The sequence below is a fragment of the Neofelis nebulosa genome, chromosome 7 (assembly GCF_028018385.1).
Source record: "Neofelis nebulosa isolate mNeoNeb1 chromosome 7, mNeoNeb1.pri, whole genome shotgun sequence".
NCBI lineage: Eukaryota > Metazoa > Chordata > Mammalia > Carnivora > Felidae > Neofelis > Neofelis nebulosa.
In genome coordinates, this window is record NC_080788.1 from 50,622,542 (window position 1) to 50,636,802 (window position 14,261).

Below are 14,261 nucleotides of genomic sequence, written 5' to 3' on the forward strand. Positions count from 1 at the left end.
TTTTAATGTTTATTTATTTTTGAGACAGAGAGAGACAGAGCAGAACGGGGGAGGGTCAGAGAGAGGGGGAGACACAGAATCCGAAGCAGGCTCCAGGCTCTGAGCTGTCAGCACAGAGCCTGATGCGGGGCTCGAACCCACGGACTGTGAGATCATGACCTGAGCCGAAGTTGGACGCTCAACAGACTGAGCCACCCAGGCGCCCCTCTTCCCTATTTCTTTTATCCTCATTTGTATTTAGTTGACAAATTATGTAAATTCTATCTTTGAAATCTCTCTCCCACACATACTCATCTTTGACATCCTTGCTACAATCATTTTCTAATGTGTATAGAGTTTTAACTTATCCCAGTATCTCACTGTACCCTATAAACTTCTATGAGAAAAGTCATACTAAATGGAAATTCATTACATTACTCCCTACCTTCTAAATCTCTTCCTTGTCCCCCATTCTCTGTCTCTTCCAATGCCCACAATGCCTAAGAATGTGGGGCAAGCTTCACAGCTTTTATTTATAATAATCTAGTTCAAAACTACATTTCCTATCTACTCATTTTGTAAACATATCCTATACCCCACTAGAATGGCATTATTTCCTGTGGACCCTAGCCCATATATTCCTAATTCCATAATAATGCTCATAACTTACCTTTTAATCTAAATGCTTTTCTTGCCATAAACTGACCAAATTTTCAAAGTCTATATCAAATGCTACTCCATACATAAAGATTATGTAGAGTCCTCCATAGGGTAATGTCTCTCTTCTGTGAGAACCCACTGTACTTTGCTTGTGCTTCTTGAATTAGTGCTTATTAAATTTTGCCTTGCTTTATCATGAATTTTATACTTATTAGTATCTCATCAAGCACAAGCTTCTTCCAGGTTGCAGTCTTTATCCTATTCACTATTGTCCTATAGCACTTGACATGGTGCCTGGCATATGGAAGACCCTCGTCAATAGAATTAAATAGAATTCTGATAAATGTCAGATGCAGAGTATTATAGGTCTGTGTGCTTAGAAGTGTATTTGATACAGGCATATTTATGAAAATATTACCTGTTTAATTATAACTTCTATTTTAGAAATATGCATTTCTAAGACATTTTTCAGTTTAAATTAAAGGGAAAAATCTGAATATAATGCTCAGTATACAAATACCTTCATTTTCCCAATAAAAATCTGAGTTTGAGCACTTTCACAGAAAATAACCTCATTATGTAAGCCATATTTGTTTTGTATTTCTTTTCCTTTGAGTTGAATATCCAAGTGAATGCAACACAATTCAATTAAATATGTAGCTGAAAAATGCAACACAATTCAATTAAATATGGTCTGAAAGAAATGCAAGTCATTTAATGTTAATTTTATAATAGAAATGTCTGCATCCACGCAGAGACTATGAGAAGAGATTTTAGGGCTGCATAATTCAGGTATAATTTTTACAAGACTATGAATTGAAGACTTGGGGGTGAAAATCACTACTTACAAGGAATATTCAGGGACAGCATCCTTGAAGGCAGGAAGCTCTCGCACGTATTCATTATAAAACCATTTCACTTTGAAATGCAAATTCATATAATCGGTGCTCTTGCATAACCGCTGCTTCTCATGTTCTATAACAGATAAAATCAAACATTTAATAAAGTTTGGTTTGCCAACAATACTGCTGTATTCTAATCTACTTTTATTAGTGGTAATTTAAAAAGGAAGAGAATAGCGTATTTGAGGTAAAATCTAAGTGAATTGTTAAAGACAGACCTGAAATTTCACAAAATGCACAAAAGCATCCTAGGTCCTCTGTAGAATAGGGGAAGTAATAATGAAAAGTAACTTGAATGTTCTAATGTGCTTGCCCAAAAAAGGTGAGAATTCTGATGTAAAGTGTTAGAACCTACCAAACCTTTTCTATTTATTTGCATGCTTTCATATTTTGACACTTTTAGCCTGATGCAAAGTTCTAGGGAGAATTAAACTCTAAGCATGGATAAAACATGAATCAAACTAGGAGACATAATCCTTGATAAATACTGGCAATGTGAATGAGTAGATCACATTTCTGGCCTGGATATTTAACATTGAAAGAATTAAGAGTTGAAAAGGAGAGGAAATATATCAAACTTCTAAGCTAGATGATTTCTTCTTCCCCTTTTAAGCTCAGCTAAAATTATTTTGTACCCTGTGGCTCTTTTGACATTTCTTTAGCAGGATTTCCGAATATGTGACTTTTTTTTTTCTTTTCTTTTCTTTTCTTTTCTTTTCTTTTCTTTTCTTTTCTTTTTTTTCTTTCTTTCTTTCTTTCTTTCTTTCTTTCTTTCTTTCTTTCTTTCTTTCTTTCTTTCTTTCTTTCTTTCTTTTTTTGCTCTAGCTTAGGAAGTATAGCTTAAGACTGTTTCTTTCTTTTTCTTCTTTTAAAATCTGGATATATAGTACTGGGGAACAGTGACAAGTAATAGTATTACTGAACATGTTTATCGCTGCTTCTCCCCTCCCTCCAATATTAACATCTCTGCCAATTCTGGCTACAAATATAGATATAACCAAACCCCAAATATTCCAGACTATAAGTTGAAGTGTCCTCTTACAAGTTCTGCATGAGGTCTGTGAATGTTTCTTAAGCAAAGTTCTTTGATTCATATTGGAGACATCCCATACTATACATTTCAGACTGAAAATACTAACTGAAGCAATTAAATTGTTATACACAAATTGAGGGCATCTTTGTTTTCCAAAATGTGACTATAGAGGGATTTAAATACCAATGATAAACACAGGAGGGAACACAACCCCCAATCAAACATTTTCAAATTATCTAAACAACTATTCATTCAAGACAATTTGTAGAGATTATAATTGTAATCTAATGTTATACATAGACACAAGAATAAACTAGTACTTATAGACTAAACTCCCAAACAAAATTATGAACTAGGTAACATTTTGCTTCAACTCCCTCCAAATTTATTTCATTCTTTCTTTCTTTTAATGTTAATTCTCCCCAACCCTTCTCCTCAGATGTCTAGTATCCCTCCACACCATAAGAGGAGACATTTATTTGATAAACTCATAGTTAGGAATTTAATGCAACACTACCCTCAAACCCAGATAAAATAAGACCTTTGTCTTAACACCCACACATTAAGAAGACTCTACTCGTCACAAATACAAACTCAAAAATTAAACAGATTGTGGTCACTCGGGATCTCATACGTGGTACCCACAGAGTCAGCCAGAACCCTAAACATCTGCTCTTGTGACTGACACCACCTGCTCTTATGATTAACACCCTATAAGCTCACAGAAACACTTTGGACTATCTTTTGTTCTATATTCTAAAAACAAGAGATGACTACTTCCAGATGCTACTAATGTTTGTAGACTGCCATTGCTGACAAAGAAATAGATACTGCTTTGGAGTATAGGAAGAAATTTGAGCTATGGAAGCATTTAAGAGAAAGGGCAAACTAACTCACCAGTTCTTTCTCTGTATGGCATAAATCCAACAGATTACTGCATAACAAAGTATTATTTCCAAGTTTTAAGAAGTACCCATTTTCTTTGGTTTGAATTTATCCATTTGAAGCCACTCATAAATCAATGAGGCATGCAAAACAGGTGCACCTGCTGGCTGGGGAATATTTTGAATACTAAATCATTCATATGACTCTCAAAATTTGTATATGTGTGGTTCTAGATGTAATATACATGAAGCCTGAAATTCTTTGGCAACTAGCTATCTACTGACTTCTAGGATTATCAATAGTTTTATTTTTGGAATTTAAATTTACAAGGTTTGACTTACTAAATTTTAGCTTTATTCAAATGATTTACAAAAAGACTTAGATAATTTGCATTGTGTCCTCATTTTAATAAATATTTTTAAGTATCTTTGAAGAAAAAGAGTTTTCTGCAAACTATATACAAACTATATCTGAAAGTACATTTGGAAATAATTTAAAATTTTTTGTATAGTTTATGTTAAATTACATGAAATTACATAAATTACATTCAGTTCATGTCTATTTTGAATGTAATAATATTTTATGTTTTAATCCTTTAATATTAAGATTGTGTGTAAACTTAAATTGGATGGGAAAAATATAAGTGCATCTCAGAAAAGAAAAAAAAAGGAATAGAAAAAGAAATAGAAAAAAAGTTCAGTGACAAGATATAATTTTTTTTAATTTTACAGAGAGATTTTTTAATCTTAAGTAGACTCCATACTCAGTGCAGAGTTTGATGAGGGGTTGGATGTCATGACCCTGGGATCATGACCTGAGCCAAAATCAATAGTCAGACGCTCAACCAAGCCACTCAGGCACCTCTATACTTGAAAGTTTTATATCAGGAAAAAGTTAAAGAGAGCAGACATCATGTGACTTAGCATGACTGTAAATAGAATGCAAAACATTTAAAATATTTTATTATAACTGCCTAATTTGTAACTGTGCTGAAATAAAGATGAAAATACATTTTTCTGAAAGAAAAATATAATTCATGACACTTGGACATTTACTTTGAAAACCTAAACACTGCCACCCAGAACACCTAAATATACACATTGATAATTAAGTTGTATTATCTTTCACATTTTGCCAATATGCAGCCTATTAAAAAAGAAATGTTTTTAATCTCGTCAATATACAAGGACATTTATTTGTTGAGGTAGGAATATAGAACTACATTGCATTCAACAGTTTGTTAGCTTGATTTAGAAATTATAAATATTTAGGTCTATGGTAAGTGGGGCTCCATGTGTGCTCTTGACCTTGCAAATGTTATCAGTGAACCTGACTTGATGTGTTACCTCTTCCAAGAGTGTTTGCACATTAACAGAATCCTGGAGGTAAGGGTAAGCCAGTTCCAGCTAATACCAGGAATGTTTATTTAGCATTTATCTTCTGCTAGGTCATGTAGGAGGGACTGTGGATGTAAAGATGAAGATCCATATGCATAGAGCTCAGGAAGGGTGACATATAATACTACATGTAATACAACATGGCAAGTGCCATTATTTGATATGCAGAGGGGAATACTGTTTCTCAGAGGACACGAATTTAGCCCCACCTTTGTGCTTTAGGTGAACACTTAAATAGAGAAATGATTTGTGATTAGTCGTTCATTGCACAAAGAGGAATTTGAATCAAAGGACACATGTCATATAAAACAAGACATTTTTCTTTGAAGTACTATTTAATATATATGTGTCTCTTTCATGAAGCTCTATGTCTCCAATTAAGACTGTGGGTTTTTATCCCTTCTCTCAGGTTTTTAGATGTTTTAGTAGTGTGAGTGAACCTTAAATTTATGTTGTACCATAAAAAGAAAAAGTTTACCAATCTTTGTTCCTTACAATGAAGTTATCTCTATACTTTGGAAAGCAGGTAAAAGCCAGCTGTAGGCAGTGTCCCTGTCAGTTTTTCAGGAAAGAATTTCAATTTATTTTCATAATCCATGTACACTTCACTTCTCCATAATTACAAAAGTCTTTTCTCCATCCCTATTTGGGTACTCTGTTCAGAACATACAGAACATCCCCGACTCATTCACTTGGACTCTGAAAGCTTCCTCAATTCCTACATTCCCCTCGTTCCTGCTGTTCCTACACTTCCAGAACAGAATCACCTCTAGATGTTGAATCTTCTGTAGCCACAGAGTAGCCAGGCTACTTTCCCTTCTTCCCCACCTCCCAAGTCTCTCCATTGTGGATCAGTATGAGAAAGGAGATAGGAAGGATACCAATGATCCTTTTGCAAAATGAAATCTAATACTGCTCTAGTCTAGAGACCATACTCTAGTTCCTAGGAATATACCTGACAGAATAGCTCAAACTATCAGGGTTTTACCAGCCTCTTTGCAGAAAATAAACTTAGAAGATTACTATTAGCTTCCTCCTTACAGAAATGCTTTCCCTCCCTATGAATTCTTTCCTATCTCTCGAAGTCATATTTCTCATGTACTATCAACCAATATTTACTGCTATCTGTGGACTGAAACAGGAGACCAGTACCATCTGTTTTCATTTTCTGCCAATTCAACAAGAATAATGGACATCTTTACATGTATTATGCACTTCAGCTGATACAGCAAGAGGTTTTCAGTTTATTGAGTTAGTTGGTGATGTGAGCTTGATCTTGAGGAAAATGCAAACAAAACTGGAAAGGGTATGCTCCTGTATAATAAGGCCCACTTGTGATGTTTGTCTTTAAGTAGAAAATATTAATTATAATTTAAACATTTTTTAGCAGTGACTTGTAATCATTATTAGTGATTATAATCAGTATTAGTGGTGAATATAACTATTCGGCTACCAAACCATGTCCTTTTCTTCATAGGCATACAACCAAACCATATTTCCCAACATTTCTTGCAGTAGGCCTGGCCTGTGACTAAATTTTGGGCCAAAGCAATGTATGCCATTTCCAGACTTGCCCTGAAACACCTACTCTGAAATAATCCTCTTTTCCCTCATTTGTTAGCCAGATGCTGAAGATCCAAATGAGGATTTCAAGGCTCCGTGGAATCAAAGAGCCACTAAAGGGTAGAAGTCTGGGTCCCTCAACCAATTCTCAGAAGAGAGTTGCCGAATCAGAAGTACCTACTTGGACATATACAAGTGAGAAATAAACAAACCGATAATGTATTAAATAGTTTGTTACGGAGTTGGGCTACCTGGAATTATATTCTACTGCATTACAAAAAGTTTTAAGATTGAGACCCACTTGCTAATTAACCTCCAAATTGTTTTCTACGTTCTTATTTCTTTTGTATGTGTATATGCATTTATCTGTATATATGGATATAGATATTCAGGCTATTCCCTTGCTTTGCGAAACTGTGTTGGTAAAGCTATGTCTATCAGACCTCACTATGAATTCATCCATCATCACACAGGAAATCAGTTAATCAAACTTGTTAAGTTTATGTTAAGAAAACAATAAATAGGCTCTGAGAAAGGATCATAGAGGTAAAATAGATTAATGCCACTTTTTATTTTTCTGTCAGCCTTATTTCATACTTGTGGGCTTTCTGCTATATTCTGAGGTAGTTATTATTACCACTTATGTGACTCTATAAAAAGTGAGCTGTTATTGTTCCAAAATCCACATGCCTGTTTTTCTTGGGTCTTTAGATATCCCTCCCATAATGTGTAATTATATATTATAAAGGGACAGTTCAACTACAATTACATCCTAACTGCCACCTACCAAATATCAATGTAGGAAATAATATCAAATTCAAAATATTCTTCAAATTATCTTTAATTCAATTCAAATTATCTCCTGCTTAGTGCTAGACCACACTGACAAAGTTATATTTATCTCATAGAAGATAAATGACTCTTAGAATTTATTTAGCCATCAATCCTCCTACATTTTTAATTTTGGCAACAAAGATTTAACTAGCTCATTACATTTACCAAGTAAAACATTTAATTAGTTTTCCAAATTGCCGTACAATAATTTTGCACAAAATTTAATCTTTGACTTTCAATGCTAAATATGAATATTTTACTACCAGTATAAAACTGCTTTGCTTAAGTTGTGCAAAGACACTTGTTAATTTGAAAATATATGCCTATTTTCCTTTAGATGGCATTTACAAGCATTTAATTGAAAAGAATATATTTTTTTTGAAAGTTGATGTTTATGCATGGGATTTTATGTATAATGCAGTAATGTACAATTATGTATTAGTATATAGGATGGGGTGGTATACACTCAATCTATTCTCATGCCAAAAGCAAATGTGCTGCCATCAACCATCACAGTGTGATTTTCTAGTTCTTAGTTCTTAGTTTTATTGTATAAACACTGTGTTGCCCTATAGGTGGTAGTGTACATTTTTTAGGACTATCTTAAACATCCCTGTATTTTATACTGGTGATGATATGGAAGTTCTGGAAGGAATATCAAATAATAAATTGGTATTAGGGGCCCAAGGACATGATGTTTTGTGACACATTGTGTACTCACAAATCTAAAACTACATCACCTAGAAACTTTGGTTCTAAAAATAAATAGGTATCAGACTTTTATGTATAATAGATACATATAAACATTTATCAAAGATAACAATAAATTTATATTAACTATATATAGGTGGGGATCATGGGCTCCTTTTTATACACTGAAAGTGCTAAACCATGTAGTTAGAAGTAAAAAAGAAAAAGAGAATACAAGTTATAGGTTTCTATTTTAAAATAGCTCTATAAAGGGCTTATAATATCCATACATCTTGGGGTGAGAATCATATAAATTTCTGGCTGCCAAAGTAAGCTGGTATTAAGAAGCTATATAGCTTGAAATAATAAAATAAAAATGAATATATATATATGTATATATATATATATATATATATATATATATATATATATATATATATATATATAACATGTTAGCAAAAAGTAATTTGGACCAATGGGAAGCTTCCAGGGAGGAAAATCAGCCAACAAGAGAAAAGATTAAGAACAATAGTAAATTACTGTAATCAACTTTCTTAGGTTCAATGACTACAAAGCAACAAATATCATTAATTTTTGTAGGGTAAGAAAAAAATACCAGTTTCTTTCATGACACATTTCTGATAACCCAGCCTTAGCAAAACACTAGGAAAAAGAAAAGCCAATAAAATCTGCCTTACTCCATGACCACTAAAACTGATGCTAGAAGCAGTTTTACCTTTGAGAAGGAGTAGCTGACAGTCCTCACCATAAATGCAATCAATCTCTCAGCAGAATCCCAGAATGCATCTAGGCTCTCCAGGTTCATTAAACCAGGAATGATGTGGAATCAGACTTACTTCATAAACACACTCTGATACATCTGTGGTGAGTTTAGACATATATCAACCCACAAACCTACACTGGCGGGTTTAGAATAAGAACAGTGCTTTCCAATGGAACTCAAACCTCCTCAACCCATCTCATTGTCATCCAAAACTTGAACTTTCTCTATTTCTGGGAAAAAAGTTATTCACAAATGAGCTGTGATTTGGCCACGTTTTACTTTAAAACTTTCTTTGCCAAATTTAAGTAGCACCATACCAACACTTTCTCTATAATCTTCATCGATGACACAAATTCCTATACTTCTGATGTGTTCTGAAGCTGACTCAGTATGTAGAGTTACTGAGCTCCAGAACACCCAGAAGGGGAAACATACCAGTTCATGACCTGGGAAAATAAGGAAGTAGTATGGAGGCAAGACCACATAATCTGGTGCTAGAAACCTAGAGATGGATAGTTGTAAAGGAAAAAGTGGGATGGGATGAGAAAGAGCATTCAAAATCAGAGAGGGCCAAAAGACTGGAATATAATGGTAAAATACAGGCACCCTGAACAGCTACTGGAATTAATTGACAAGTCATGGAGCAAGAGTGTGTGGCTGACAAGTTCAGATACAAGAAGGTTAGTGTGACTAACACAGAGTTGAGTGGGCAAGAGTGGTGACAGCTAATTTCAGAGAAAAGCCAAGGCCAAATCACACAGGATCTTGTAACCTGTGAATAAGGACTTCTTCTCCTAAGAGTTATGCAGTAACACTGGAGGATCCTGGGGTAATTTACATTTGTAAAATATCATTTTGGATGCCGTCTGGAGACAGTAGGAGGGCATAAAAGAGACTATGCAGAACAAGCAATGGGTGAGGCATCTTAGACGTGGGTGGTAATAGTGATGATTCTGGTGGAAGTGGTGAGGCATGGGATCTATTCTTGGTTGTCTGTATTTCTGTCACATAACCATGCCTGTAACCTCTTCCGTTCCTAGATAAACTCTCTTAGAACAAATAGGGCGACTTAATAAATTTTTTTATTTCCCCACACTACCTTCTCTGCTTAGAACCACAGATGGATGGATAGACTGATAGATAAAAGGATGGAAAGACTGTATCTGGCTCTTTTGCCATGTCTATTCCATCCTTTTCTCCTCAGTCTTGCTGAGGATAGAGTAGATCATCAAGCAGACTGGTAGAGTACCTGCTCAACATTGGACTTGGTCTATAAGTGTGGTAGTTTATTAGCTTCTCATGGGGGAAAAGCCACTGCTTTCTTTGTCTTAAAAGGTCCAATCATCTGTATTAAAATAAAAGGCCTTGTTTACTTAGGTCAGTAAGTTTTTAAATTAACTATTGTCAATGAAATATAGACAATTTTACTCCCACATACATAGCTCATAGAAGCCACTTACGAATAATCAGTTTCATGTAGTTCTCAGAAGTTTACACCTTTTATTGCAATAACATTGCTTGTACCTTTTTCTTGAAAGACTCAAATATTTATGAATTTTACTTCTCATAGCTCCCTGTACTTTTTCTCATCACTTATTTAAATGTAACTTGTAGTGGAGATTCTTTTTCAGGATAAAATTGACTTCTATCAATTTCTATAAATATACAAAGATTTCTCTTTTTGGTAGATTTCAACTAAGCTATTTTTTTCTTTGCTTTCTGAGTTGCCATGATCTCTTTATTACTTATAAAGGAAAAGTAGCTAATTGATAATTCATTATTATAGGTGAAAAAAATCAGTTAATTTATATTTTAGCCAAAAGTTGTTACAACATCCTAAATATGTGATTACTTTTCATTTTATTATTGGTGGTAATTTTAATTTTATTAATTTTTTGGTAATTCTCAAAAGAGACAATAGTCTTTAAACATATAAAAAAATGCCTAACTTCATTTATACTTAAAGGTATAAACATTTAATGAGATGGTACTTATCAGTGTACAAAAAGTAAAAAATATACAGATTCATATATGTAACATATATATGAATTTATATATTTATATACGATGCATATTCATATATAATCTATGAAGTTTTGATTTTTAGGGAAAAATTGACAATATATGTCAAAATTTTAAATGCATGTATTTTTCTGGCAATTCTTTTTCTTAGAATTCTACTTACAAATGTATGGGCACATGTAAACAAAAAGTAGGGGTTTATAGGTATTAGCAAAATATTAAAAATAGTCTAAATATATACTGATAGAGAAAAAAGTATGTTTTATATACCCATTCTACTGAAAACAATAAAATTCTAACAAAAAATGAGGTAAATTTAAATGTTTATATAGTACTAGCCCCAAATTATACTGTTAAATAAAATAGAAGGAGTGGGAGAGTATGAATGTATTCTACCACTGGTATGAAATAGAAAAAGATATGTACACATATACATATGTAGGCTTAGAACATTTCTGCAATTACACAAGAAATTGAAAACAGTGATCATATTTAGGGAAGACTGGTCTGATAGCAAAGAGAAATTTTTCATACACTATTCTTTTGCACTGATTATTTTAACCATGTGCATCTTACATTTTCAAAAACTAATACTTGATTTAAAAAATACAATTAGAGGGTCGCCTGGGTGGCTCAATCTGTTGAGCGTCCAACTTTGGCTCAGGTTATGATCTCACAGGTCGTGAGTTCGAGCCCTGCGTTGGGCTCTGTGCTGACAGTTTGGAGCCTGGAGCCTGCTTCGGATTCTGTGTCTCCCTCTTTTTCTGCCCCTAACCCACTCACATTCTGTCTCTGTCTCTCTCAAAAATAAATAAACATTAAAAAAAATGTTTTTTTAAATTCAACTAGAGAGGCCCCTGGGTCGCTCAGTCAGTTAAGCATCCGACTTTGGCTCAGGTCATGATCTCACTGTTCCCGAGTTGGAGCCTCACATGGAGCTCTGTATTGACAGCTCAGAGGCTGGAGCCTGTTTCAGATTCTGCGTCGCTCTTTCTGTCTCTGCCCCTCCCCTGCTCGTGCTCTGTCTGTCTCTCTCTCAAAAAAAATAAAAAAGAAAGAAAGAAAAATTAAAAAAAAATACAACTAGAAACAGTAATGAGCAAAATAGAAAATTTAGGAAAACAAATCAGTAATTTCAGGAAAAGCTTAATAAAATCTTCCAGAATGCAGGGCTAATTGTTAGAGCAGAAAATTACAGAATGAATGACAAAGAAATCAGAGAGACTTCTATTAGAGATCCAACATGATAGAAAAAAGTCAAACAAATGGGAGAATCAATAATAAAAGGCACAAGTAAAGAAAACCATCTTGCAGTGGGAAAGAGAGAGGAAAACAAGTATGAAGTTAAGGAATTCTCCACTAATGAAAAGATACTCCCATCTAGATATTAGTGAATAGATACATTTGCCAAAATGTCCGAAGGACAAAATACAGAAAAAAATCTTACAGGCTTTTAAACAGAAAAACAAACATAAAATTAAAATAGGTTGGCTGTGTCTCTTCCATTCAGTAGGATGTGATAATGAAACAACATCTACAGAGTCATGAGAGGAAGACCTGCCAAGGACTAAAGAATTATATATTCAGTCTTATTTTTGACAGGAAGGCAAAGTACAATAGCTAAACCGTCTGGTTCCACTAATAAACGATATGTGGTTTATTGGATGTGGAGGGATTGGTTCCTTCTTTCCTAACAGCATGGGGATAAAGCTGAAAAGCCATACATTTTTATCATGAATCATTATTTTTCATTATAGAAATAAATCTATTGGACCCAAGGAGTTTCTATGTTAAAGCCTTTCTCTTAGACCAGACTTATGTCAGATTCAGAAATCTAATTACACAGGAATTACAATTTTTATTAAAAGATGAAAGAGCTACCACCAACCTATGCCAAGAAAAATGTTGAATGGAGAGATCCAAAAAGTGGTTATCTCTGGATAACTCTCTTCCTTGAAGTATTTGTGTTTTAATAAGAATTATTTTTCATGTTTATTTTGGAAATAATTCCAAAATAATTTGAAATATTTCCTCAAACAGTAGAGGAAAGTTCACAGAAGAAATACGTATTACCAGAAATATCATTATTCACAGATTTGTTATTAAACTATGACTCAATACCCTTCAAGATAATGCTCTGTAAATTATGTATCTCTAAATATATGTGTACAATTTGTGTAAATACTTTGTTATATAACCCACTCCTTTCGCTCAACATTTTTCCATGTCAATGAAATTAGATTTGCATCATTATTGAAAATTATTTCCAAGAAACTATGGTTTGTCTATTCTTGGGCATGCACTTTATCTATTTCTGTGATTATTTTTTGATCTGACTTCAGGGTCTAAGCTCTTTCTGCTGTGTCATACAACCTAATCAAGGGTGGTTTCAAGCAGAAAAAAACAACTTTTAGGTGGACTGTAGATCTAAAATTTTAAAGTAAAGTAATAAGCTTTTAGAAGAAAACAGGGGAGATTATTTTCATGTTCTTGGGTAGACAAAGATTACCTAAATAGGACAAAAATAGCATTAACAAGAAAGGCATTATAGTTACAATTAAGAATTTCTATTCATCTAAAGACATTAAGAGGGTAAAAAAGTCACAGACTGAGAGAAAATATTTGGAATACAAATATCCAACAAAAGGATAACATCTACGATACATAGTTTTTTTAAATATTAAGAATATATCAGACAACTCAGTGAAAACATGGGCAAAATATTGAAAAGATAGTTCATCAAAGAAATATCCAAATGGCCAATAAGCCTATGAAAAAATGGTCCACTTTATTCGTCATCAGGGAAGTGGAAATTAAACCACAATTTGAATTAAGAGCCATTACATACCTACCAAAATGACTGGAATGAAAAAGAAAACGACAATACCAAGCTGGTAAAGATGTAGAGTAATTGAAACTTTTATACACTTTTGGTGGGAGAGGTAATTATTATAACAACTTTGGAAAACTATTTTGCAATATCTGCTAAACTGAACATATGCATCCCTATCACCTAGTAAGTTCACTCCTTAGGTACACCCATGACAGATATATGTACACATGTATTCACTGAAAGAACATTCACAGTAGCACAAATAACCTTCATAGCCTTTATAATAGCCTAAGATCAGAAACTATCCAAATATACCTCAACAGTAAAATGTATGTACAGCTGCATATTTGCTCACTGGAATGCAATACAGTAACAAGAATGAAAAAAACAAATATTTGCAACCATATGCATCAAACCACTTTATGTGTAAAATCTGCCCCCTCTCCAATAATGCTTAGCACACAAAATGGAATATGCCCTATGATTTGATCTAAATGCAGTTCCAGAATAGGTAAAACTACTCTATGGTGTTAGAAGTCAATGAAGTGTATATTATTAGGGGGATTAGGTATTGACTGGAAAGAAGATGGTGGGGACTTCTGAGGTTCAGTTAACAGGTAACTTCAGTGTGTGAAAATTTATCCAGATGGATACCCATGTTTTGTGCACGTTATGTATC

At 33.7% G+C, this 14,261-nt stretch overlaps 1 protein-coding gene across 6 annotated transcripts in view; it reads right to left on the minus strand.

Annotated features, from left to right (window-relative positions):
* UNC13C (unc-13 homolog C) overlaps positions 1 to 14,261 on the minus strand; it is a 614,642-nt gene that overhangs the window by 135,207 nt on the left and 465,174 nt on the right. For all 6 annotated transcript variants that reach the window (XM_058737680.1, XM_058737682.1, XM_058737681.1 and 3 more), the window contains exon 23: positions 1,488 to 1,614. In XM_058737680.1, the coding sequence (XP_058593663.1) occupies positions 1,488 to 1,614 (127 nt within the window). The remainder of the gene's footprint in view (positions 1 to 1,487; positions 1,615 to 14,261) is intronic.